Source organism: Lissotriton vulgaris, chromosome 8 (assembly GCF_964263255.1).
Source record: "Lissotriton vulgaris chromosome 8, aLisVul1.2, whole genome shotgun sequence".
NCBI lineage: Eukaryota > Metazoa > Chordata > Amphibia > Caudata > Salamandridae > Lissotriton > Lissotriton vulgaris.
In genome coordinates this window covers 1271749712-1271777120 of record NC_141696.1, presented here as the reverse complement: position 1 = coordinate 1271777120, position 27409 = coordinate 1271749712, and the positions used below count along the sequence as shown (strand labels likewise).

At 42.1% G+C, this 27409-nt stretch overlaps 1 protein-coding gene across 2 annotated transcripts in view; it reads right to left on the bottom strand.

The window, feature by feature from the left end:
• The window catches only part of SACS (sacsin molecular chaperone), a 368710-nt gene that overhangs the window by 147994 nt on the left and 193307 nt on the right, over positions 1-27409 (bottom strand). For both annotated transcript variants that reach the window (XM_086935194.1, XM_086935196.1), the window contains exons 3-4: positions 23160-23247; positions 8359-8444 (exon numbers count right to left, since the gene is read on the bottom strand). In XM_086935194.1, the coding sequence (XP_086791320.1) occupies positions 8359-8444; positions 23160-23247 (174 nt within the window). The remainder of the gene's footprint in view (positions 1-8358; positions 8445-23159; positions 23248-27409) is intronic.

The window sequence follows — 27409 nt, the reverse complement described above, 5'->3', positions numbered from 1 at the left end:
CTGTCACCAACATTTGTCAGTTGCAGTCCTTTCAAGATTTAAACCCTGTTGTTTTTGGAGGCGACATGTCCCTTGCACGCTACATAGTTTGTGAGAAAAAGAAACTCGCCTGACAGGAATCAAAAGGAGCTCTAGATCCACATCAGAAGGCATAGAATGAAAGGAAAAGATGTAAGCGTGCAGTGATGGTGCAGGTATAGTGGCCCCAATGTCACTTCCAGGGTGAGACTGATTTAAAACAGAGCGACACAACATCACCTATTAACGCTTGAGGGAATTGCTGTCGAAAAATCTCTGGATCCAGTATGGCGCCTGGGAAATACAAATGGTAAGGAATCTGGGTTTTGAAGCCTCTATCAGAAAAACACAGGTTTGCCTAATACATATCTACAGCCGTAAACAGTTTCTTTTAGATACATAATGATAAGGGATCTTATTAAGGGTAAAACAGTTGGAGAAAGAAATGGTGAAAATCATCCCAATAAAAAAGGAAATATCCAGATGGTATTGGGCCCTAATTACAGCAGGAGAAGAAGATTATCTAATCCCAGAAACAGTCTGGAAGGAAGACATACCAGAACTAGACTTACAAAATATCTGGCAAAGATCACTGGAAAAATGTTGGACGACCATAAAACCGGCCAACTTGAAGAGAAACCACCTATTTACCATACACAGGGCCTATTGGACACCGAAAAGACTATCAAAATTCAAGGGGGCCAGCATAAAGATCTGCCCTAAATGTGGTTTGGAAAGGGCGAATGATCTCCATATGTTCAAAGAGTGCCCCCTCCTTGACTCCTTCTGGCAGGAAGTCGGTAAGACGATGAGTCTAGTATTGGGAAAACAGTTGGAAGTAAGTATAACTTTTATTATCTTTGGGATCGGCTCCAATATTGGTCGGGGTAAGTTAACAAAAAAACAAGAAAACCTGCTGTTTGTATTGGTATTACTAGCAAGGAGAGAGATATGCATAAACTGGGTCAAGCCAACACCTCCTTTACATGGGGAATGGCTAAACACTATAATAAAAATAAACAGAAGCGATAGAAAAGGGAAACCCAGTAAAAAGTTTAAATTTTGGGAAATCTGGGAAAATTACTATGAATCAGACACCTAACTGCACTAATATGGCCCCGGGAAACAAAGTCCAATGATTAAAGCGGTGACAATAATTCAGACTGGAGAGATTCCCGTCGAGTAGCCAGGATGGCTAGCTCACCCCACAAAAAACGGAATTATTGATTATGATAAAGGACACAGGAGACCCCGAACTAATAACATCCGCTAAAGGGAAACGCCCCACCTCAGGACGGCTAACAAGGGGCAGTGAAGGTGCAATAGTTAAAAGGAACGGGCTCCCGACAAACTCCTTACACATATAATCGCAATATGAGGACAAAAAAAAAACAGTTGTTAGGTTTTCTACTTTTCAAAAGTAGGTTTTCTACTTTTCAAAAGTGCAAGTTTACTTTTGTGAATCAGGTCCGCTGTCCTTTTCAAAACCCAGCAATCTACTAATGACAGTTCCATAACTCAATAAAAAAACATCAGCCCTACATCCACTAGTCATAATAGCCGGAGCGTCCGAGAGGGACTGTGCTGAATACTCACGCTTACAAATGCTTCCCATATGTCTCCCCGTACATTAGATAATGTGAAAGACATGGAAGTGTGTGATGCAAGCAGTGAATCGAGATAAAAGCAAAGCTGGAAGTTTTTGATGACCCGAAACAAAGGGAATGCTTGTTATACATAAATGTTTTTGCAACCATATCCAGCTGTGAGCTCCAAAGGTTGTTCTTCCAGAAATGGCAACTAGAGAAATTAAATCCGCTGAAGCATTTCAGTATGCCAGTGGTCCTTAACTACATGTGACATCTCGCAGACCCAGTAGATCCATTTCAGAGGACCCTGCCATACCTTCATTTGGAGCTGTTCCACCATTGCTAAGCATGGTGAAGCTAGAGTTCTAATTAATTCTTATTTGTAAAAGGCCATGCCAACTACCCAACCACATTAAATCAGGAATATCTTCCTCTACAAACAACAAGAAACAGATTATGAGAGACTCTTCTGATAGGATCATGAAGAAAGGCCATTTTTTATAAACAAGTAAGTCCTATTTAGGATTGTGCACTTGTGTGTCTACTATATAGTTAAGAGACCTTGGAAGTGCCTGCCTCAGACGTACAGAAATTGTAACGAGGAAGAAGGCAGGTAATAATAGCAACGCCCTGATTTGTCATCCATCTGACTAACCTTTTGATAGGTGAAAAATGAGACCTAAAATAAAAAACGCACGGACTAGAAACCACTCTGAATAACATAAAGAAGATGTGGACATTAAATGCAGCCACGTGCTCACCAGCAGATTGTTGTTTCCCTACATAACTGTCTGTCAGTTCACACAAATACACACAGTGCACCTGACCTGAACATAGCAGCTCTGAGTTACACACAGACTGTTGCACACAAGAGCAAGAAACAATACTGGTTGATGGTACTGTAGTATTCTGTGTTTGTGCCTCTTTGGCACTGGTAGTTGGAACCCTGAGTGTTGGGAGTTCTGAGGCTGGGAGTGGAATGCTGACAGTTTGTCAGTTGGATGCTCGCACTATGTTCCTGTCGCTGTGCTGCTCTTGAGCTGAATAAAGCTATTCTCAAGCTTCCTGTGTCTATGAACATTCATTAACACTACAGAAATGATGGCGACGATGCTCAAGAGCATGAAACGGACCTGCAGTCTCACCTCGTAAATATTGCTGTCTCGAGAGAGAAGGTCGGAGTGTCTCAGCGCCGGCGAGGAGGAGGAATCGCAGTTTGGGCGAGGAGCTGAACCCCACGTGAGGAATCTGTCCAGAGCGGAGCAAACGACGACGGACACTGCCAGATAAGTGTTCCGTTTTGTTGTACTTGCACTGCGCGTCCATCTGAAGGGCGGAGAACTGCTGCGCAACGGTCGTGGTTGGCGCTGAGTGGAGCGTGTGGTTGGCAGCGTTAGCCACGTTGCTTACGTCCTGTCGGCCATTTCGAGCAGAGCCTTCATTCGTCAATGGTGTCTGTGGTTGGCAACGCGGGACCACGCACGCAGCGGCCATTTTGAATATACTAATTATACGTGATTGGCAAACCTTTTTTTTTCACGTTTAAATTACAAATACTGTTGTGCGCTACACGCTGTGGGGCAAGGATCAATTAAAAAAAAACCGCTTTCCTCCATAACGCTTTGCTGTTACTCGAACAGCGGGTAGAATCAAAAGGAAAATAAATAAAAGAACGTTCATAAGTTAACATTGTTTTTTTTCAATTGGCACAGCGACATCACAAAACTTTTTTTTTTTTTTTCCTTTTCACTCAATTTTCTTTTTCTCGCCATGCAGTCAGTTTCGCCTCCACCTCCTTTCCTGGAGACACCAGGGAATCCACCGATAATTTGGAGGAAGTGGTTTGACGCTTTCGAGACCTATCTAGGTGCCATAGGCGCTTCTAGATATCGCGCAGAAAGGAAGAAGTGTCTTCTGTTGCATTCTTTGGGTTTCGAAGGGAGGGAAATCTTTAAACACTTACCTCCTATTGCGAGAAACAACGAAGATGACATCGATGAGTATGTTGAGACAAGGATGAAATTGGAATTGAGGTTTGACGTAAAACCAAGTCTCGTTGTGATCAGACATAAGTTTTTCAAAAGGGACCAACTCCCAGGCGAAGATGTGGAAACCTATGTTTCCATTCTGAGACAATTGAGTGCAGAGTGCGAGTTTGAAGGATTCAGAGAACAATTGATTAGGGATCAGTACATCTGCAAGTGCACTGACAAGTCGATCCAACAGAAGTTGCTTACGTTAGGGAATCCTACTCTGGAAGAAATGATCCGCACAGCCAAAAGTATTGAATTATCGAAGAAAGAGGTTAAAGAACTTGAAAGAAAGAACGAAGAGACAGTCTCCATTGTGAGGTCCAAGGAGAACAGAGAAACCAGAACTAGTCCTGGTCAACAACCTTTTGAGAAGAACTATCCTCCCAATCCACAACGCAACGAAAGAAATTTGTTTTCTAGGCGTGACATTTGTTATAGATGTGGGAATCCTTCCCATAATAAGGATAATAAGTTCTGTCCGGCTAGGAGTGCTACTTGTCGCACCTGTGGGAAGTATGGTCATTTTGCAAAAATTTGCCAAAATCCAAGGCAGGGAAATTTGAGTTTTGTCAATAGGTCAAAGAGTCAAGTTAACGCTACTGGGGTAGGAAGTGTTGCAGAATGCTATGAAAACACCAGCAGGGGGCAAGATCCCATTAATACCATCCAAGATGACCGTAGGGATATGGTTGTTGTGGTTCGTGAGGGGGAGAATCCCATTGATGTGCCTACCAAAGTCGACAAAGACATGGTCATAGCTGTGCGTGATGATGGTGTCATTGTCGGAGATCCTTCGGATTGTGTTGATCCTTATGAAAATTTTGGTGTAGGTGATAAAATCATTTCTTTATTAGTAGATTCAGGTGCAAGGGTCACTATGATCACCCAAGAGCTATTTAATGAGACTTGGCCAGGAAGGAAACTAGAACCTCCCGACAGAGCTCCTGTATCCTTTGAGGGGCGCAGAATAGCATTGGATGGGTATTTTGAGGATGTTATTCAGTTCAGGGGGAGGAAAATTTTTGGGAAAATTTATGTGGCTATCAAGGGTCTTAACATTTTGGGTTGGTTCCATGGCGGATTGTTTCGGTTAGTCTTAAGACCAGGTGCCAAAGAACAGGTTGGGATGGAAGAGGATGGTTTTATTTTAGAGAGTTTAGCAGTTGTAGAAACTGATGACTATGTTGTAGGTTTGGCTAAAAAGTTTCCTTCTGTTTTCAGTAAAGAGCTTGGAACGATTAAAGATTTCAAACACGAAATCAGAGTAAAGGAGGGAGCCATTCCTGTCAAGCATAAAGTCAGGGGTGTCCCTTTTAGTGTCAGAGAGAGTCTTGAAAAGGAACTTATGGATTTGTGCAAAAAGGGAATTATCGAACCTATCGAGTCATCGTTGTGGTTGTCTCCCCTTGTTGTTGCTAGGAAAAGGAATGGAGATTTGCGTGTCTGTGTCGACTTACGCAGCCTTAACAGAAACATCTGGGTTGACTCGCACCCTTTACCTAAGATCACCGATTTACTGTCTCTTACCAGGGGTGCTAGATGGTTCACCAAGTTGGATCTAGCATCTGCATATCACCAGGTGGTGTTGAGCGAGTCCTCTAGGCATTTAACTGCTTTCGTTTCGCCTTTTGGCAGCTTTCAATACTGTAGGATGCCATTTGGTCTTGCCTCGGCGGCAGCAGTTTTTCAGAGGTTAATGAGTCAAATGTTCAAGGACACTCCCGGAGTAATCGTTTTCCAAGACGATGTCTTAATTTTTGGGCAAAGCAAAGGGGAACATGATGTTTCTTTAAATCAAGTGTTAGGCATTATGCAAAGTAAAGGTGTTGTCCTTAAGAGAGAGAAATGCGTTTTCCTCAAAGAGAAAATGGAATTCCTTGGTCATGTAGTCTCATACAATGGGGTTGAACCACGTCCAGGTTTAGTAAAGGCCATTGTTGATGCCTCCCCTCCCCTGGATAAATCTGGTTTAAAATCCTTTATAGGTTTGAGTGAATTTTACTCTAGATTCATCAAAGACTACGAGTCTAAAATTCAACCTTTAACCAACATGCTCAAGAAAAATGTACCTTTTGTGTGGAATGAGAACTGTGATGAAATTTTTCGATGGATCAAGTCTCAACTAGTGAGTGACAGTGTTCTTAGAGCTTTTGACCCCAATAAGGAATGTGTGGTGACTGTTGATGCAAGCGGGTTTGGTCTAGGGGCTGTGCTCACCCAGAAGAATGGTCAGGTTGACAACACCATAGCATTTGCATCAAGAGTTTTGCGTGGTGCTGAAATGAATTTCTCGGTCATCGAGAAAGAGTTGTTGGCCTGCTGGTGGGCAGTCAGGAAGTTCAATTCTTTTCTCTGGGGCAGTCATTTCACCATACGCACGGATCATAGTCCTTTGGTCTCAATTTTGTCTGGTGAAAAGATTAAGGAGCACACCCCTAGGATTGCCAGATTGTCGACAAAGCTACTTCAGTATGATTTTGACATTGCCTATTTGCCAGGAGCAAAAAATGTAAGGGCAGACTACTTCTCACGTTTTCCCATCTCTGGTAACGACTCTGAGGTTGAGAGGGAAGACGATCAGGAGGATTGTTTTGTAGCGGCGCTAGACTTAGAGGGCATGTGTGCTGTGAATGAAACTGAATGGAGAGGAGAATTGGCAAAGGATGTTGTTCTTACTAGTGTCATTGAATATTTGAAGTCTGGTTGGCCGAGGGAGAAGTATGTCTCTGGACCGTTTCAGACGTATGTTAAGGTTGCCGATGAGCTCACTGTAGAGGATGGTATCCTTTTGCGATGTGGTAGGCTGATTCCTCCGGAGAGTTTGAGGGAACGGCTTATGGATGGTGCGCATGAAGGTCACTTAGGGAAAACTTTCACCAAACGCAGGTTGCGTGATGTATTTTGGTGGCCACAAATGGATGCGTGTGTGGATTCAATGATTGATGGTTGTGTTATATGCAACTATTCCGACAAAAGTCTTAAAGTGAGGACGCCCCCCTTGGAACCGATTCAACTTCCAGAAAGAGCATGGGAAAAAATTGGAGTTGACCTAGTCGGTCCTTTTAACCTCTTACCCCCCTCCTCACGATTCGCAATTGTGGCCATTGATTATTATTCTAAATGGCCTGAGGTTCGGTTCATCAATGAGCCTTCCTCGGCAAATTTCATTCTTTTCCTGAAAGATATTTTTCTCAGAGAGGGTTTTCCTTCATGTGTCATGACCGACAATGGGGTACAATTTGTTAGTTCTGATTTCGAGTGTTTTCTCAGACAATGTGGCGTCTCTCACAAGAAGAGTTCCTTGTACCATCCCCAGGCCAATGGTCTTGTCGAGAGAATGAACCGTGTGTTGAATAACTGTGTGCAGTGGGCCATTGCCAGTAAATGTGTGCTCGAGAATGCTGTTCGCTCCATGTTATGGTTCTACAGCACCACCGCACATTCTTCCACTGGTTTCTCCCCATTCGAACTTTTAAGAGGGAGGAAACCGTCGACTAAGATTTGTCCAGGTTGGATGTCCAAGTGGGTCAAGATGAATGTCATAGATGGCATTGATGGTTTTGTAAGGGAAAATGTTATCCGAGCACAGACTAGGCAGAAAAGTCAATTTGATGAGAGGAAAAGGGTGGTGTCTCATAGTTTCTGTGCTGGTGATGTTGTTCGCATTAAGAATCCTGTTCATGTCACCAAAGGCAGGAGTAAATTCTCTGAACCGGTTGTTGTCAACAAGGTGTGTGGCAATGCTGTGCGAGTTAACAACAACCATTGGTGGAATGTCTGTAAGGTTGTCAAAGTTAAAAATGCCTCCTCTGAAACCACCAACTCTGGCAACAATTGTTGTAAAGATAATTTGTCGCCCACACTTCACAGGAGTTTGAGAGTACCCAGGATTCCTGCCAGGTTCAGATAGTTCAACTTTTCTTTCTTGCCATGCTATGTTTAGCGTTTACCTTGTTTTGTCTTGTTTTCTTTCTTTCTTTCGTTTCTCCTTTGCTTCTCAGTCTTCTCTGTATTTTTCTTTATTCTTTTCTTTTCTTCTTTTTGTTTGCAGAAATGAGGATAATGGAGTATTCTGTGTTTGTGCCTCTTTGGCACTGGTAGTTGGAACCCTGAGTGTTGGGAGTTCTGAGGCTGGGAGTGGAATGCTGACAGTTTGTCAGTTGGATGCTCGCACTATGTTCCTGTCGCTGTGCTGCTCTTGAGCTGAATAAAGCTATTCTCAAGCTTCCTGTGTCTATGAACATTCATTAACACTACAGGTACCCACCTCTTCACATCACTAACACGGTTATAGGTGAAGATACAGAATGAGTGGTGTGACTTCTATGGCTAAGGTTCCTTAAGACAACAACGTATGTCCAAACATATATTTGGTATAGGAGGGGCTCTCCTTTTTGCACAAAACTCTGGTAGCCGGTCTGGCAGGACCCAAAACTGTTTATGGAGTCTCTCAAGCCTGAAATTGCATGGCCCAACATGGTGAATTCGGGAGGACCAATAAGTGCACAATTACTGAGGTGGGCTTTTACAAAAGACCTTGGGGAGGTGTCCTCATAAAACGTTGTTTGTTCTTAGGGCTGCATACTTGGAGTGTCTATGCGAGATGTAAGAGAACTGATGATTGCGTGTGGCAAACTTTGTAGGGATTGTTTGTGACAATGAGAAAGACAAGTAATAGAAGCAAAGCAAAACTGCTACCAAAGGACAATAACAAGTACCTTAAGGATTTGTCCCCCTTCTGGATATCTTCTCAATATGTCTTTAAGGAAGTCCACAAGTGGAGGGGTTGTCTGTCCAAATCTGCCTAAAATAAGGAAATACTCAAATGTCAGCCACGCCAATCCTTTAGAGAGGAAGTGCAAAAAATGAATAATTATATTATGCTGACGAACAATAACACATCATACATGATTTGAGCTGAAATATTTTCCATTAAAAGTGCCAAGCTCTGTTTATATCTGTCCTTAAGGCTTGAAAGAAATTTCAATTTTTATATTATGGAGAGAAACCTATTGATGAGATTGTTTAGAATACAGTAAGATTTGTTCAAGAAAGTAAAGTGGCACAACTTCACAAGCTGATCCCACTATTTGAGATACAGCAAGCCAATCTGAGGAAACAATAATATAAGAAAGTCATTGGTGCATCAGTGTTTGAACATATCTGATAATATTTAGGAACAACACTTGAACTTTAAAGCACATAAAGTGGCCCCACTCCCCTCTTAACGAATGATCCTTAGAGGACTTATACCTTTAATTAATGAACTGGGGCTGAACAACTAGCTCTACTTCCTCGCAGCGCCTTTGAGTCATACGCTGCCCAGTCATTATCGGGGTGCATTCCGCACGCCCCTCTCTCCTTCTCGCTGCACCCTGCCACTCCATAATAGCACTTGACCTCGCCATGGTATCCCAAACCCCCCCTCCTACCCCTGTTTATTCAAATGTTAATGTTCCTGTTTAAGATCTGAATGTATCAATTTTACTTGACACCTTGTCCACAGTGAGATGTTCTGTCAGACTCTGTCACAAGAAATGTAATAACTATTTTCTTCAGACAAGGGCACCACCGACGTGCTAACCTAGTACCTTATTTCTTATGTACCCACTTTCCCCCTATCTAAAAAGTTTCAATAAAAAGAATGTTAAAAAAAAATACATAAGTGGCACACGCAATTTCTGAAAAGTTGATCCACTCAGTAATTTGTGATTGGTAAAGAACGGAGGGGATTTTAAAAACATCTAATATAAATACAACTCTCAATAGAGTTATTTTTTTTTACTATGTAATAATCATAATTGGGGCTGCTGCCAAGATGGCCGATCAGCAACCCTAAAATGGAGCTCCCAGCCCGGGAAACGAATCCTGCAACATCCTGCCGCTCTGAGGCACTGGGGGTCCCTGTAGTGAGCACCACGGCTCACAGATGACGACGAGTAATCGGAACCCTTTCTCAACTGCCATATGCTCTGTGGCACCTGTATTGGAGTACCACCCCTGCGCAGATCCTACAGCAGCTGGGAGGCCGAACATGGCGGTGTGCAGTAGGCCTTGCCACCAGGCTCTGTGACGCAGTCGCTGTAACCCAGAAAGCTGTAGGTGCAGACAGCACCTGGACAGGCTCCCCCCCCCTCATTGCACCTGGGGGCCGCAGCTGGAGCAGGAAGCCGATAGTGCATGGCGGCAAGAGCAGCTTCACTTTGGTTGGCATGGCGCCGACCATGGGGCCTACAGGCTCTGCTCTCCATGGCGGAGAGCGAGGGGTTGTGCTGCTGCGACTGTGAGCTGAGGCCCAGAGGAACCACGCCGAGGTGGGCTCAGAGGTATGCTCTCACAAGGCATTCCTGTTCCTTCCTCCTACCCCCTTTCCTCAGGCAAACTGGTGATTCCCCCGTGATCTTAAAGGCACGGATCCGGTGGGGAAGACCTGCAGAAAGAGGAATTATGAGGTGACCTATGCAGCCGGGTGGCCTGTAGAACTAACAATAAAGCACAGTGATGGTGCTAGGCAGATAGAAAACCAGTACCTGCAGCGTTGGGGAGCCGGAGGAGGTGCAGCTGCGCTGACCTGCGAGGATATTTGTCCCAGCGGAAGTCCACTGTCTGAATTACCCCATAACTGTGATGCTGACCGTCTGCTGGAGCTGAGCCCGTAAAGATAGCCTTGTTGAGGCCCCCCGAGGCTGGGCTTCTCGAGCTGGAGACGGGGACTATCAGGAAGATCTGGACCCCTGATGTGACCTGTGGTTTGCTGGAGCTGCGAACTGGGAGTGCTCCTGGTTTTTGGTGATACTGCGGATCCTGGCTGATGAGTGAGGTGAGGGGCTGCACCCTAACGGCGGTTGTCCCATACACACCTGGGTGCTGTTGGGCAGTGTGGAAGTGCACACAGCGGACCAGCGAATGTGAGTGAGTTGTATACCCTTATAAAACACTGTGATTTGCCCTGGTGACCACATCGGAGCATGAAAATGGGCGCGGGGAGTGCTTTGAGGTGCCCAGCAGACAAAAATCGACAGATATAAAACCTCTTGTCCTGGGGGAGCCCCAACCTGTTAAAGGGGGAGGAGGGCTGCATGACACACAGGGCCCCATGGGAATGCAGATCCTAGCAGAGATCGAGGCTTCATGTGCTAATGTGCAAGCTAAGATTGACTCAGTCTACATGGATGTGAACTTGCTGCAGGTAGACTTATGCAAGTTTGCTGAAAGATCCTTGGCGATGGAACTGCAAGTCAATAAGCTGCAAGAGGAACTGTCTCCTTTTAAGAAAACAGCTGCCAGCCTCACAACACAGAGGCTGGCAGCACGCACTAAAGAAGTGGAAGGTCGCTCCCAGTGATGTAATTTGACCTTCGTGGGACTCCCAGATGGTGGTGGGGATGGGGGTGGGGGGGGGGGGGTGTGGGGAGGGCAGGGACAACTCCAGAAATCTCTCTGAAATGATAGCTCAGGTCGACATTGCTGGAGGCAGTCTTATCAACTGTATACATGGTGGAGCCCACCCACAGGACCCTGGCACCGCCTCGGCTGCCGGAGAGGGACGCAGACACTAATTGCAGAGTTCTTCAACTATAGGAATAGGGATCTTGTCCTTCAGGCAGTCCGGCGGCGGTGGGGATCCCACCTAGAAAACTATGTCATTCAGATCTTCCATGACTATACACAGCATGTGCAACAGCTGCGACAAATGTTTAGGGGAGTAAAACAGAAACTGAAGGCCATGGGGCTAAAATACATGTTACTATACCCCACAAAACTGAAAGTAGTGCACAAAGGATGATCTAATTTTTTCATAAAGCTGGAAGAGGTATGGGACTGGTTGGAGGTGTGGCCATCTCCCAGTGCCTCGCTCCACGACCTCAAGAGAGTGGCTCAGACAATGGGAGCGCAGCAAACTGAACATACTCCTCAGCTAGCTTAAATCGCTGATCACATCTGTGAGACAGCAGAAAAAGTATATGAAAATACAGATCCTTTCAGGTCCAAGGACACCATCCAATCGCCCTGGATCAAAGCAGACAAGATCTAGCCCTGTGAGAGCATTGTGATTTGTCCTTCTGCAGGAAGGCATTCTGAAACTCAAGGTCCGGAATAGGTCTGAGGCCCCCATCCTTCTTTGGAATGGGGAAATAGCAAGAGTAACCACCCTCTCCTCTTTCTGAATTCAGAACCTTCTCCTTGACGCCCTTGGACAGAAACAGCTGCACATACTGTAACAGAATGGACAGGTGCTTGTGTGAAATTCGCCCTGATGTGGGAGGAACAGTGAGCGGGGCAGAGAGGAAGGGCAGAGTTTGCCATTTTTAGCAATCTGTAAAACCCACTGACCGCTGTGATGGATCATTAACCTGGAGGGAAATGTTGAATCCTGCCACCCACTAGTTGGGTATGTACTACTAAGGGCCAACTTAAGTTGTTTTGGTGGCAATTGTAGCATGGCAAGAGGAATTGGAGGTCTGATGCCCCTGGGTGCCTGCACGCTACCTGCCAGGCCCATGTCCATGTCCTCAAAAGGACTGTGGTGTCTACGGCATCACTCGTTGTGAAGGATGTCTCTAACTATATGCCATACCTCTGGAATAGCCTCTTAACTTTCAGAATTGATGTATAAACTGTTTGGCAGGGTCAACAGCCCCTAGTAGTGCACTGTATTTCTGATGTCTTTGAAGCATTTCAACACAGAATTCTCACCAAAAAGAAGGGAGCCATCAAAAGGCATAACCATGAAGGAGACCTGCACATTACCAGAGAATCCTATTGATAAAATCCGCAAGTGTCGATGAGGGACAACACTGGTACTGATTGTCCTCCACAGGCAATTGGGAGTATCCAGGCCTGCGTAGACAACATATTTGACAGCATCCTGTACTTCAATAATCACCTGGGCCAAAGAGGCCCTTAAGTTCTTCTAGGACTGCTGGCAAGATTTTGCTGGACATGTCCCAAAGGTCATGTATATAGAGACCCAGAAGGGAAAAAGCATTTACAGAACACAGTGCTAGACTGGTGGAAGAAAGCATGTGCTTGATAAAAGCATTAATCATCTTAGATTTCCTACCAGAGGAGTGTAAAGAAGGAACTCTCTCAAATAGTATTTCCAAGTATGTTTATTGGAAGGCAAGCAGGTACACCTTATCCTGTCCAGCTGTATTCAATAACTGACTCAGTCCCCCCATTCTAGAGTCTAGCTGCAGTGCATCCACCATCACCATGGCACCAGTAGAATGCACTACACCAAGACACCACATCTCCCCTCTTTACTTTAATAACAAAATTAAAGTAAAACACTCTACATAAGTTAACAATTCAAAACAATTCAAAACAAATTAGTAATGACTACACAATGGTAGACCCACATCTTCCCCCTCAAATCAACAACCACAAACAAAATTAGCAAAACAGCAAAACAATAATTTTTAGAATACACATTCAATTTGTATTACACCATACCTGAGACGTGCAGGAATTTTCATCTATTAATAAGCGCAAGTGGTGTTTAGATAAGACTAGAGGAGAAGCAATTTCGCAATTAAATAATACAGCTATGGTGCCAATATCATTGTCACTAACAAGGAAGAAAGAACACAATTCCAACAAGTGGACGGAAGCATACAATATGTCTAGTGTATGGACGCATACGATATGTCTTTACCCATCTATGTTTATGTTAGGTTTCAGTATCATTGAATCACCACATTGAAAATTAGCATCTTAGTTGACAGTATGTTACCCAACCATTAACGTACGCACAACTCAGAATAGTGGTCCAACAGGAGACAAGTTTGGAAGCAACACCAAAACTATACAATTAAATCTTGCATTTAAATTTTCCCACATCCTATTCCTAATAAGATGTAACACATGACTATTCGTATTATTCTCATGTGAGATGAATTCGTCAAACCTCATAATACGTGTCCAAAGTCATAATCTAGACTCTTTTTCCCATTTATAACAATCCCCAAATTGCTTTGAACAACTCTACCTAAGATTGAGTGGCCACTCAAGGAAACATATAGTTTCCCAAAACACTTCTTATCTTGAAATTCAAAAATCATCTCTATGAACCCAACCATTGGAATCCTTTCCCCAGAAAAGCTAAAAAGTTGAATATCAGGAGGTAGCAACTCTTTTCTAAAGGTATTAGCAAAAAGTTCCTTCCAAACCTCAATATTGATAATAGAGTAGGGTGTGCCAGAATCAAGTATAAAGTTAACCTCGACTCCCCCTATAACAATGGTAGAACAGGGCCCCATCTTTGATCTAGGATTTACATTAGACACCAAATTATCCGTGTCAAAATAATCATCACAAGAGGAATCAGAGTTAATAACGTTAGCAACATTAGATCCTTCAATATATTTAACAGATTCTACTTCAACACTACAACAATATTTGCATATAGCTTTTAAGGATGGACATTTCCTATAATTCGCACAATGCCCACTGTGCTCACATCTATTACAAATAGGAATTTTATCAGACATATTAATAGAGGACACTAGCAAAAATTATCTGATAAATAACGCAACGTCACTCAACACTCTAAGGAGAAAAATAAATAAATACACCAAGCTCGAAGAATTGCAGTTGAGGTATGAACATCACTGTGTTAAAAATACATCACTGTGTTAAAAATACATCACTGTGTTAAAAATACATTCAAAAGAAACAATATTATCCCCAACACGTGTTAACCTATTTAAAAAATGATAACAACATCTAGTTTTAAGGTGTGCACAGCACTATGTTAAAGTGCACCAAAATGGATAATTAAATCCCGGTACCTTGTTAAACTGTAAAATATAGTAACAATCAGCAATTTTTACAGTAAGCACAATACTGTGTAAACATGTATTGAAATGAATGAATTATATCCGCCTCACTGAGTTAAACAATTTTAAAGTATGCATACCACTGTTGTCAACAGTTCAATGGTTGTTAAAATAACAGACTAAAACTAAATGAAATAAGTATCATTGAGTCGACATTAAATTGCTAATCTTTCACGCTTCCACTAAGAACAATATCATATAGGGTAAAGTAAGTGAATAAGATAAAACCCACTTCAATTGACTTACGAATTGATAGCACACGATATGCAACAATCTAAAGTGGCAAGTCAGTGCAGGTGTGTAACATACCCACATTTATAACAGAAAGAACCTTATCTAGCGTATTTTAATAGGATACAACAACAACAACAACAACAACAAAACAATTCCTAATAAATATCACAGTATTACTCTCATAGCATCAACTCCCAGTGAAAATATGCAATTTTTAAGGTGTGCCCACCACTGTGTCAGGAGGTTCTATTCTAAAATCGCACACAATGTCAAACTGTATAAAACAAGAACGACCTTTAATTTTAAAAATGTGCACTACACTGTGCTAAATGCATTTAAGATGGAGAACACTACTAAGTTAACTATTCAAACTATAATATTCTCAGATGACTACACAAAAATGTGCACATCATTTTTTTTAAAATGTGCATCTCACCGTGTCAAACGACCTCCAACATTTAAAGTGTGCACCTCACAGTGCTAAATGTATTAAAATGGAGACATTCCATCCGCACTACCATGTTAACTATTTAAACTAATATATTCTTAAATGAGCTACTGAAAAATTTGCACATCACCATGTTAAAATGTATAAAATGGATGAATTTATCCGCACCACGTGTTAAACTATTTAAAATGTAACAATGACCTGTCATTTAAAGTGTGCACTTCCCCGTGTCAAATCCATCAAAATGGAAGAATCTCATCTAAACCACCATGTCAACTATTTAAAATATAATAATCTTAAATGAATTACTCAAAGAGTAAATAAGTACAGTACCCTGTGATTCCTAGATGTAACACTCTACAGTGGCAAAACAACTGCACTAGAATCTTAACTCTTCATAGGTGTGCCAAATAAACAGTGAGCACCATTCCAAAGAACCACCATGAGTACAATACAATATAAACAAGAATTGGTATGCAAATCAGTTACAGAGTACACATCACCGTGATAATTCTAATGTTGAGCAGAACAAGGCTAAGAGTGAGGTTAGACTGTATACTAAATTGTGAAATAACTCAAAATAAACTCTCTTTGTAATACTATAATAAGTACTTATTCAAGAATGTACTCTTAATGTGTGGTATACTTACATAAAGCCGGGACTATAAAAATGTTGCTTTTAATGTATTACATTCAGATATAAACATCAATAAAGTAGTCTAGCGTCACCGTGGATGAACATTATCACAACTGAAACAAATGACAAAAAAGTATAGAATTATGGTGTGTACATCACCAATGATCTTTTGATAAGTGAAAATCACGATGTGCTACATATGGTGTGCACACCACCGACAAACTTGTGATAGTGAATGTCAGGATGAAGAAACCACGGCAAAGTATGAATGTTCCTGCTGGAGAATTCCAAGATCAACAACCACTTTGCTTGTTAACGTTTCAGCACTTAAAGCACCATCAAAACAGTTATTTAAAATAAAACAACCTGTATTTTTAAAGTGTGCACATCACTGTTGTCGTGCACATCACCCAAGTTGAATCCGTTGACTGACGATGAAAGCTGAAAGTGAAGAATTGCTGGCGCAATGAAATTGAAAAGTCTTTTCCAGGTGTGCACGTCACCGAAGAAATTGATGAATAAACCTAGAAAAAAAATCAAAATGGCGGCACGACGCGTGACCTTTGTCACGTGATGACGTATAGCGTAGTGTGCGCAAGGACGTAGATTGCAGGATCAATGAGCTAAACTCTCCAGTGTTCGCAGAAGAAAGACGTCACTAAAGGAACACGAAGCTTCTTGTAAGGAGGGGTCTCTCGCTCAAAGAACGCCCATCACGTTTGAACGATGCACAGCTGACGGTTGAACGGGTACCGTTACAGTGCGTTGTTAATTCCCAAATAGTAACGCGTCAAGTCTCACTTAAAGCACAGGTTTTTTTTTTAAATAAATCTCAATACTTTGTAAATACTGGTTCCATCCACACGCACAATTCTTGCAGGAAACCAATTCGAATTTCTTTCAACAGTGCATCAAAAATGAAGCTTAAGGGGGATGTCTTTTACTTCTTAATACGAACTCCGCTTCAAATCACACGTCTCAAAGCCAAGTAAACCGATATTAAATTACAGACAAGCTTCACATGTGATGACAGATGTGAATCTTTATGAAGGAATGTTCACCACGTTCAGATGAAGTAGAGAAAATAACCGTGAAAAGTGCAGAAACTGTTGATAAAGTACACATGAGATTCGAGGAAAGAGAGTAAGTCTTTATCCAAATCGAAAAGTTCTGAAACAGGTACATATATTTCCGTTTGTGCTGTATGTAAAAATTCTCAGTATTTAAATTGCATATTTAATCTCTCATTCAGATCTTAGACTACTTCCAATGCCTCAGCCTTGAGGTTAGTAGATGCTACTGGATGCACAATAATCTCAGAACAATATGACATTCACTGCAACAGTCTAGTAATTATTCCTCCAAGTAGGCTTGTTAAGTTTCTCGCACTTCACGTTCTATCAATGCTTCTCACAACCGTTAATAGGGAACGAATGAAGGAAAAGTAACTGTCTTTTACTCACGAAAACTGTGCCAAGCAGAGGTTCTTTCAGTAATGTTAATTAAGAAACTTCTTTTCAAAACCAGGAAAGGCGTTAACATCAAAATTTTTAGAGAAAGAAAAAAAAAACTCTGTGTGGGTTCTTCAATCTTCCTGCTTGCCGCTGTTCAATCCCATCCTCTGTCGCCAAAATGTAAAGAAGGACCTCTCTCAAATAGTATTTCCAAGTATGTTTATTGGAAGGCAAGCAGGTACACCTTATCCTGTCCAGCTGTATTCAATAACTGACTCAGTCCCCCCATTCTAGAGTCTAGCTGCAGTGCATCCACCATCACCATGGCACCAGTAGAATGCACTACACCAAGACACCACAAGGAGTGGTTGGAGATGAGTGTTAATTCACCTTACTGGTTGAGGTCTGAACAGTTACCCTCTCTGGGGTGGAATACTTGGTGGAAAACTCTGGGTCACCAAACAAAAATCTCAGCATCTGCTTCTCCTATCTTTTCTGAGCAGATATTGCCTCCACTGTGGCAGTGACACGTAGCAATGCAAGTTTGTAGTAAATGTAGAAGGGACCGGGAGAGTGGTGAAACAATAACTTAAAATAGGTGGGGTTAAGGTAAATTTGAGGGCTTTCGGAGGGACATGCTAACACAACACACAAATCCACAAATGAGTAAGACCACTGAAATTCACAAAACACACTTCTATATTTACTAGAGCCTTAAGATTGTACATAAAGGCTTAAATGTTATCCTGCCTTGGGTAAGTCAAGTACCGCACATGGTCAGCCACTGCTGCTGCAAAATTCTTCCACAGCAAATAGTGAGGCAGGGAATTAAAATAACACCCTTTTGGGATGGGCTTTTTTCCAGGTTCACCCCCAAACTTTTGTCTTCACTCTTCCTGTTGGCTAATTCATGTGTTGTTGGCTTTTAGGACTCTGCACACTTTACCACTTTACCACTGCTAACTAGTGCTAAAGTGCTTGTGTTTTCTCCTTTAAACATGGTCAAATTAACCTGCACCGAAATGACATATTTAATTTACTTATAAGTGAAATGAAAATGAAATGAAATTAAATTAAAAATGGATTTGTAAAGCGCTACAGTTGCCCTGAGGCGTCCAGGCAAAGTGGTACTCCAGGTACAGAGGGCCTGTCAGTTAAATGCTGATAGTGAGCTCACAACACTGATTGTGCCACCCACTTAAATAGCCCTTTAAAACATGTCTTAGGCCTTCTATTCCAGTCTGTATGTGCAGTTTAAAACTGCAATATTTACTTGGTAAAATAAAAGTTTTGCAAGGCCTAAACCTCCCTTTATAATACATATATGTCACCCCTAGGCAAGGCACTAAACTGCCCATAGGGTAGGTTGCAGTGTATTTTAAATGTTGGACATGTACTTTAAGGTTTTATACGCCAGAAAGTGAAAAACTCCCAAATTCATTGTTCACTGTATAGAGGGCTACACCTCCTATAGGAAATCACAGGGTTACCTTAATACATTGTGGTCCAGATTTTACCACAGCATCTCCTGAAGGGCTTCTCGAACATCAGGTTCCATACAACCCCCAAAGAAGGAGGAGACCTCACCATTATTTACCGCAATAACTTCACGCTGCGGACTGAACGTGTCCCTGTTACGACATGTACAGCAGTCAACTTCACCATTTCATCTCTTTACTCAAATTCAGTCAAAGGCATTCTTCTTTATCGCCCCCCTGGTCCTCGAACTGCTTTCCTGACCACCTTGGGTTGTCTCCTTGAACCCGTGGCAGGGGAAAACAATTTTACCATCTTAGGAGACTTTAATTTCCATCTGGAGGCTCATGATAATCCCGACCCTATTGCTCTTTTGTCTGAAAGTGAAGCGGTAGGCCTTAGGCAATTGGTCCTATCCCCGACTCACTCAGCGGGCCACACATTAGATGGCCTTTTTTCCAATCACAACCTACTCACTTTAGGAGATACTCTCCCTCTAACATGGACGGATCATTCTGCGGTCCTTTTTGATATCACAATAAAAATTAGCTCTACTTTGCCCACTAAATCTCCGGCCCCTATTAATTTTAAAGCTTGGAAGAGTATTGATGTGGTCGAATTTAAATCTAAACTGCTTGCCTCTCAGATACTTGTTATCTCTGATCCTGAGATGGCAGCCACTAATTACACTAACTGGATCCAGGATACAGTTAATGTAACGGTTCCTACAAAGAAAAGGTCTACCAATAGGGTTTCTAGTTCTGCCCCTTGGTTCAACCAGATTCTGAGGTTTGAAAAACAAAGTTGTAGACGGCAAGAACGAAAATAGCAACTACACTATGACCCTGCTGAAAGATTGTGCTACAAACAAAGCCTTGAAAAAAGTAAATTTTACAGCAGTCAAATTGAATCGGCGCACAATTCAGTTAAACGCCTTTATCCGGTTGTCACACACCTATCGAGACAAGATACCTCCGTCTGTGTAGATGCTACTCAAGATATGTGTGATTCTCTGGCAACTTATTTCCAAGGAAAATTCTGTGATATCTATTCGCATTTTAAGCCACAAACTACCAGTGATCCCCTGTTACCACCTCCACTAATAGATCTTAACGACAGTCATGAAACTGTTACCTCTGCTACTGACACCAAAGTTGTTCCGACTTTTCAAAATTTTAGCCAGGTTTCCCCAGAATTGGTATCCCACCTTCTTACCACCATTAACTCTGGCTCCACGGATGATCCTTGCCCTCCATCTATATTCAAGCTATCTCATGAGATTATTGGTTTCAAGGTTACTGAGATCTTTAATGCCATGTTCGAATCAGGTGTATTCCCTTCCATTTGGAAAAAAACTGTAATCAAACCTCTCATCAAAAAGAGCACTCTGGATCCCACTAATGTCACCAGCTACAGGCCCATAGCCTGCCTTCCGTTTCCAGCTAAAATTGTGGAAAAAATCATGAATGCTCAGATCTCAGATTTCATTGATCAAAATAACTGTTTGGATGACTCTCAATTCGTATTCAGGAGAGGACTTGGCACAGAAACCGCCCTAGTTAAAGCGTCCGACGAAATCAGGAAGATTTTAGATGGAGGGGGGGTTGCAGTTCTTATACTGCTAGATCTCTCGGCGGCCTTTGACACGGTCGATCATGTTACTTTGATCGACCGTGTCGCAGCAAAAGGAATATCACAAGGTGCTATATCCCTTCTTTCCTCGCCATTCATGAGCAGTCCGTGTTCTTTGGCAAATTCAACTCGTCACCATTTGTCTAGCCTTGTGGTGTTCCGCAGGGATCCTCACTAAGTCCGACACTTTTTAACATCTATGTGTCTGACTTGGCGAGTATCATTAAATCGCATCACCTGGCTTTAACATCATACGCAGACGATACTCAACTGGTGTTGGCTGTCTATAACAATGGAGAGAAAATGGCCCACAATTTCCAAATTGGAATGCTTGCAATAAGTGCGTGGATGACTGAAAATTGCCTTAAACTAAACTCAGAGAAAACGGAGGTGATGGTCTTTGGCAACCTCTCTCCGGCCTGGTCTCCCACCTGGTGGCCAGCAGACCTTGGACCTCCCCCCACTCCAGTTGCCAAGGTCAGAAACCTGGCAGTCATTTTTGACAGTTAACTGTCATTTATGCATCATGCAAACGTTATGGTTTCCTCTTCATTCGTCACTATAAGAATGATTAGGAAACTTCTACCCTACCTCCCCATCAACGTGGTTAAAACTCTAGTCATCACTCTGTTGATGTCACGCATCGACTATTGCAACAGACTTTTTGCTAATGCCCAAGAAAGAGTATTGAACAAGTTGCAGTTGGTGCAGAATGCGGCAGCCAGATTGATTACAGGAACGCCTAAGTTTAAACCAATTTCTAAAATCTTCAGTCCACTCCATTGGCTACCGGTAAGAAACCAAACAAAATTTAAAGCTTTATGCATTGCTTTGAAAGCAATTCATGCCTCTGGACCGGCATTCCTAAAACAATCTTTATGTCCTTACATCCCGGCACAATCTTTACGATCCTCCACAGCAGGCCTCCTAAAGGTCCCAAAAACAAAAAAAGTCTCATGGGGTGATAGATCTTTCATAATTACAACTATCAAACTTTGGAATAGCCTACCATACCAAATTAAGATCAGCACATCCTTGTTAACATTTCGTAAGCAGATAAAGACCTGGCTTTTCAATAAATAATATTTGCTCTACAGTTAGTGTATCCATAAGTGCCGAGACACCTACGGGTATTTGTGCGCTCAATAAATCTCTTAAATAAATAAATAAGTGATAACATTTGTCTGGGAGCAGTTAGGAGTGTTATATTTGGTGTCTGAGGAAATGTAATGTAAAACTTTCTTTCTTTGTAAAGTCAGATTTTAAATCACAATTCTAAAGTTAGCATTTTCTTGACCTAGCCATTTGGTGCCTACAGTTTCTGTGACTCATGACTAGGTGAGGTTTGCCACTGGCCTTTGTGTATTCCAACCCACGGCCACATAATAGAGGGCTTGGGTATTGGCAGTATTATCCATCTTGACTTTATGAGAGGGGCGGAGCTGCCACCCATCACAAATGCCTCAGCTTAAACACAAAATACTCCACATTAACCTACTGTGACTGCGGATTAACCGGGACACGGACAGGGAGGCAGTCAATTCCAAGCACCTCTGTGGGCGAACACTCTAGAAGATTCCCACATTTCAAAAGCCAGCACCAGGTACAAAAATGGGGCCCACAGACCCACTCTTCCGTCAAAAGGCTTCCCTGCTGTCTGAGAAGGAAGATTGGACCAGCACCCATCATCCCAGGCTGAAGTGCCTCCAAGGGTCGGCTGACTGACCTCCTGCTCTGAGCAACAGGGACACAAAAAGCTCCAGAGGCCTCTCTGTAGATTCCCAGATGACCTACTGCATTGGACCTGCAACTGGACCTGACTGAGCCCTGCTATTCTCTTATGGAATGAGTTCCTCATCCCCAAGCAGAACCTCCCAGGTCGTAGACGCTCGGTGTGGCATCACTACAGCTCCTCCTTGAAGAAAAGGAGAAATCCTAAAGTTTTGGGCTCTTCACAAATGTGGATGGGCCAGTTTGTTCCGAGATCTTGATGTCCGCGCTAATTGCCAATGCGAATCACTGGTGAACCCGACACTTCACCAGACAGCGACCACTGGCAACCTGAGATTGGCACTTTGCACTACAGCATCGTCAGCCTGCAGAGACTGCCAACATGAAGCTACAGCAATGACCGTCACGATGTGCGACAGGATCTTCCCGCTTTAGTGATGACTGTCCACAACACCCAGCCAGCTCTTCGTTTTTACAGCAATAACCGCTCGGACCCTCGCGCCCTCCCCCACTGCAAACCAAACTTTTTTCACTGGAGTTAGGAAAAGTAACTTTTTCACCAGACTGACAGGGTTTAAGTATCCCGCCCAATCTCCATTGTGGTCGACCTGAACTTGCGACTTTCACCCGGTCTCGCACAACCATTAATAAACCAGACCTGAGGACTTTGCCAAAGCTATTCCTTTCCATCTGTGAACCTAATTGACAATTAATTTCTAACAGTAGTTATGCCTGACTTTAGACCTTGGTGTAACTTACCTGTAAATTTCCCCAGCAAAGCACTGGCTGTCAAGGATAAAGAGGTTTGTGATTGTGTCCCGGGGCAAGTTGTTATCAAGTGTGATTGTTCATGTATGGAAAGTCACAGAACCTGAACATATCTGCTAAAATTACTTACTATCAAGTCCACACATATTAGTGGTAAATATTATTAAACTTTCATAAGGGTAATATAGGGTTAGGCTCAGCAATAATTTAACAGCTAATTCTTTGCAAAGAATAACATCCAAGAATAAGAGTATTTCTCTGTGTAATAAATATGACGAACAGGGCACGTATACTATACCTCCTCCTTTGAGCCCTCTTGACTGTAGATTTATAAAAATGTTAGGGTGGTGGGAATGAAGATCTCCAATTTTGGTCCAATCAAGTAACTGAAAGACAACATAAAATATCATTTAATATCATGTCTTTTTCTTTTTTAATCGATTGCAGAGTTTGGGAACTGAAAAAAACCTTGCTTGTTCAAGTGATTGCATGCATTCTTAAAGTATGACATATCACCTACTACATATAGGAGCAAGCAATGTTTTCATTATGTTATGCAGGTTTGCGTGGTTCCCAAATATTGGCCTACATGTAGTTCACAAAATTCCATATACTCCATATCACTATGCCCAGCAAATTTTTACCTTCAATTAATAGCAATCTGTAATAAAATAGGCCCCTAATATTAAATACTTTTCTTCACTTTCTCCCTAGCCTCCTAGGCTCAATATATTCTGATAGGATCTTAGGGATCCACAGTTGTATGCGAATTCGCACCCAGAATAGTTTTCCCTGATCAGTGATGAAACACTGGAGAGTGAAAGGTATGCAAAATTAAACTTGCATAAAAAAATTGTGGAAATGGGGGATTATGGCACTAAAAGTAATCCGCATTTTTACACGATATGCCGATTGGGTAGAACTTCATGACTATAACAGATTTTTCACAGTTTTTGCAGGAAATAAGCGAGGGCTTCAAGAAAAAAGCGTGAAACTGAGCACATCAGTTATTACTAAACAGCAGTTACTTCTTTTAAATTAGCATGCCTAGGAGGCACAGCATTACATTTCATATTTCAAATTGTGAGCACTATACGTTCAAAGAAAATAAAGTGCTATAAACACAAATTCACTTTTCCTTTACCTATGACCCAAAGGACCAACACTTCCAAAGGGAAAAGTGATCACTTCGCATTTTGCACTTTATACTAGGGTATAGTTGTACATAGTGAAAATTGCTGCAACATCAAAAACAGTATCTCTCTGAATGTTCAATGTATTTTTTTTATGTTTTACAATTGTTTCGAACTTAAGGTAAGAAAATAACATAACATATAAAAGTAAAATATTGTAGTAAAATATGAGCTCAGCACAGATAACGTTATAATTCATGCTAATGCGGTGAGGGGTATCACTGTTTAGATTACACAGCAGTGAGCATTCGCCACTAGCGGCGGGCCTCGCGGGGAAACACCCACAGTATGCACTGCACTTGTTCAACACAGGGTGCGCCACCGTGGTGTAAGCGCCCCATCTATATAGCACATACCTCTAGACCCAGGATGTGCTCCGGTAGAGGTGTGACAGGGTATTATTTTTACTTTTTCAGTATTTCTAGACAGGCCCAACTGCTGTTCACATTGTTCTCGTAAAAAACGTTAGGTAATAAGATTTATTGTGAGGGTAATTAAAACCATTACCATTTTTAGAAAGACCTACAGAAAACAAAATATCTCAAATCCTAAAGAAAATTAAGCACAAATTATAACATCATAGTAATCTAAAAACAGTTATATTGGTATTTTTTCATATTATCAGAATTAAACAAAATGCTAGCGCACAAAAAAAAACGATGAGCAGCAGTGGCACAGTGAAGAGTGTGAGTTAAAATACTGACAAATAGAACAGTCATCAGTTAGAGCATGGGTACTCGCAAACATGTTCCCAGAGCCCCCAAAATATGGTCTTTGGTGTGCCCCAGGTCCACACTGATGCCAGCAAGATGGGAATGGGGCTTTGCAGTCTAGGGGTAGGGGGGGTTGGAGGAGGACATCGACAGTAAGGTGGGTGTTGGAGAAGCAAAGTATATACATGGTGTGGCCAGTAAGTCATGGAGTTATTTTGAGAGTTTCATTCTATACTGTCCTAACTTATTCCTCTAATCTCTAGAAGACTCACAAATTTGACAATGCTGTGTTATGCAGTGTCTGAATTGCTATCTCTCTACCGGCCTTCTCTACTTGCTATCACCAGGGCCGGACTGGGAACCAAAACCGGCCCTGGCAAAGTGCTCGGACGGACCCCCAGGGGGTTTGGGGTGCGACTGAGCTCTTTGTCGGGGCCGCCTTTCAGCCGATTCTGTTACACGGCCGGTTTTGCAGCTATGTTTCGTTAATGTTTCGTTAATGCGAACAGAATCACTTAACTCCATGGATATTTGATCTCTACCACCTCCTAATGAAGTATGAGAGGAAATATTGGATTTACACTACTGAGAGTAATGAGAGACTCAAATATCAGATTGTATTAAACATTCAATCTTCTGGACTGGACTTTCGGAAAAAGAAAGGTCAATTCACTATTCCCCAAACCTGTCTATTGTTTTTCAAGCTCCCTGCTGCCTCTAAATCATTACACACTGATCTTCTGATTTCTTCTTGTCTGGCCTCCAGAACAGCCTTGTACATCTTGCGGGTGGCATAATACTCTCTCTGTTTCTCAGGGAGCAGTTTGAGGCTTTCTTAAATTGTTTATGGGCAGTGGAACAGGCAGGATTAAACCAAAGAAGGAGGGGTACCTGGTTAGCCCTAGGCTTAGCTACAAGAGATTGAAGAAATTGTTTGACCCAAAGCACCAAATGTGTTTATTATAGTACCTGCAGGGGTGTCTACTGGTAAACAGTCAATGAGTGCATCCTTGTTTTTTAATATCAGATCCTCAGTAAACAGAATTGAGTCTACAGATTCCTACTTAATTCTTACAACCTTAATACCGTAAAATCAATGGGACCCACCTCATTTAGTTTGGCTCCACTTATCAAGTCAAGGTTTATATTCAAGGAAAGAAGATTATGATCACTTGCATATTTTGTACTTATTTCAAAATGAGCTATTAAAGCTCAAAATCATGTGATAAAATAAAATCAATAATACTACATTGGGCCGTACCAATATAAGCTGGTATCTCGAGTTCAGGAGTTGACAGCATATCACTTGCAAAAATAATCTGTTAAGCGCATCCCTTGTGAGAAGTGTGTTTGAAATGAGAAATCTCAATGCCGTCACTATCTTCCAGCCCAGTACCAATCTGGGAGTGGTTACCCTGCCAGACAGCAAGATGCAAAAGATTCAGTCACATGTTCCGCATTTGCTGATGGCTTTACCTCTCAGATTTTCAATTGGATGAAGGTTCAGAAAGACTTGGCAGCCACCGTGTTTTTGGATCCCTGGACTTGGTTCCACCTGAACAAATTGATTAGCTTCCTTCTCCAGCATTGGGATCCTGCCTCACAGGATATGTCTCTCTCTCTTCGAGTGTCGGGGGACATGAAAAGGGAACTGGCTTAGTGGTTAAAGCATTGCATATCTTGAAGATGACCCTTTGTGTTGTTGTGTGAGTTACAACTTTGGAGTAACTCTTCAAGCTGTGCTTTCCCACCCACAGGTGAGCTTGTTTCAATGCACCAGTGATGAATGTGAAAGAAAAGTTATTGTAGCCCCACAAAACACTATCCAATGAGAAATCGACAAAGAAGCATTGCTTTTCGGTTACAAACAATTCCATAAAGGGTTCAAGGGCACAGTGGAAACAGCAACAACCTTATTTCGTTATTCACACTACCAAACACACTGTAGAAGAATTAACACTTTTAAGTTAAAGTATTTATTAGTACAGGGACAATATGTTTCCCAGTACATCTAAAACAGCTACACAGAATATTATAAAAACAGCAACAAACACACTATCAATAACGAGAATACAATGAACATTTTCAGCATTAATAAAATGGCATTTAAAAAGTTATCTAGAACCTAACACCCTAATACCTACTTCTATGCGCAATGCTGTGAGAGCATGAAAGGCAGAGCAACTTGTAATCTAGAGTTTCTCAGGGAGAAGAGACGCATTGCATACTTTATGAGAGGAGGCATGAAGACAGTGTTCCCTGCAAAGGGCAAACAGTGACTGCTGTAGCAGTCAGTCAGTCTTCCTCTGGACTTGGCTTTAACAGCTTCAGTCTTCATGCGAGATGTATCATCTGCGAAGTGTGACGTGCGCTGACAGCATGTGCAACCGTTTCAGGAAGAATCAAGGAAGATAATCTGGGCAAAGGTCCTCTCCAGACAAGTGATGAAGCGGCAGTCCTTATCTAAATCTGATCAGAAATTGGAATCGCTGACATAAGTTTAGGAATGTCTGACATAGATTATATGCATCAAGAAATGCGTCCCAGATGTTTCCTTATGAACATATAAGGCAAAAGGACGTCATTTCAGAATTTTTTTGGGGTTATTTGTCTGTATGTGTTTCTTATTTGACAAGATGAGG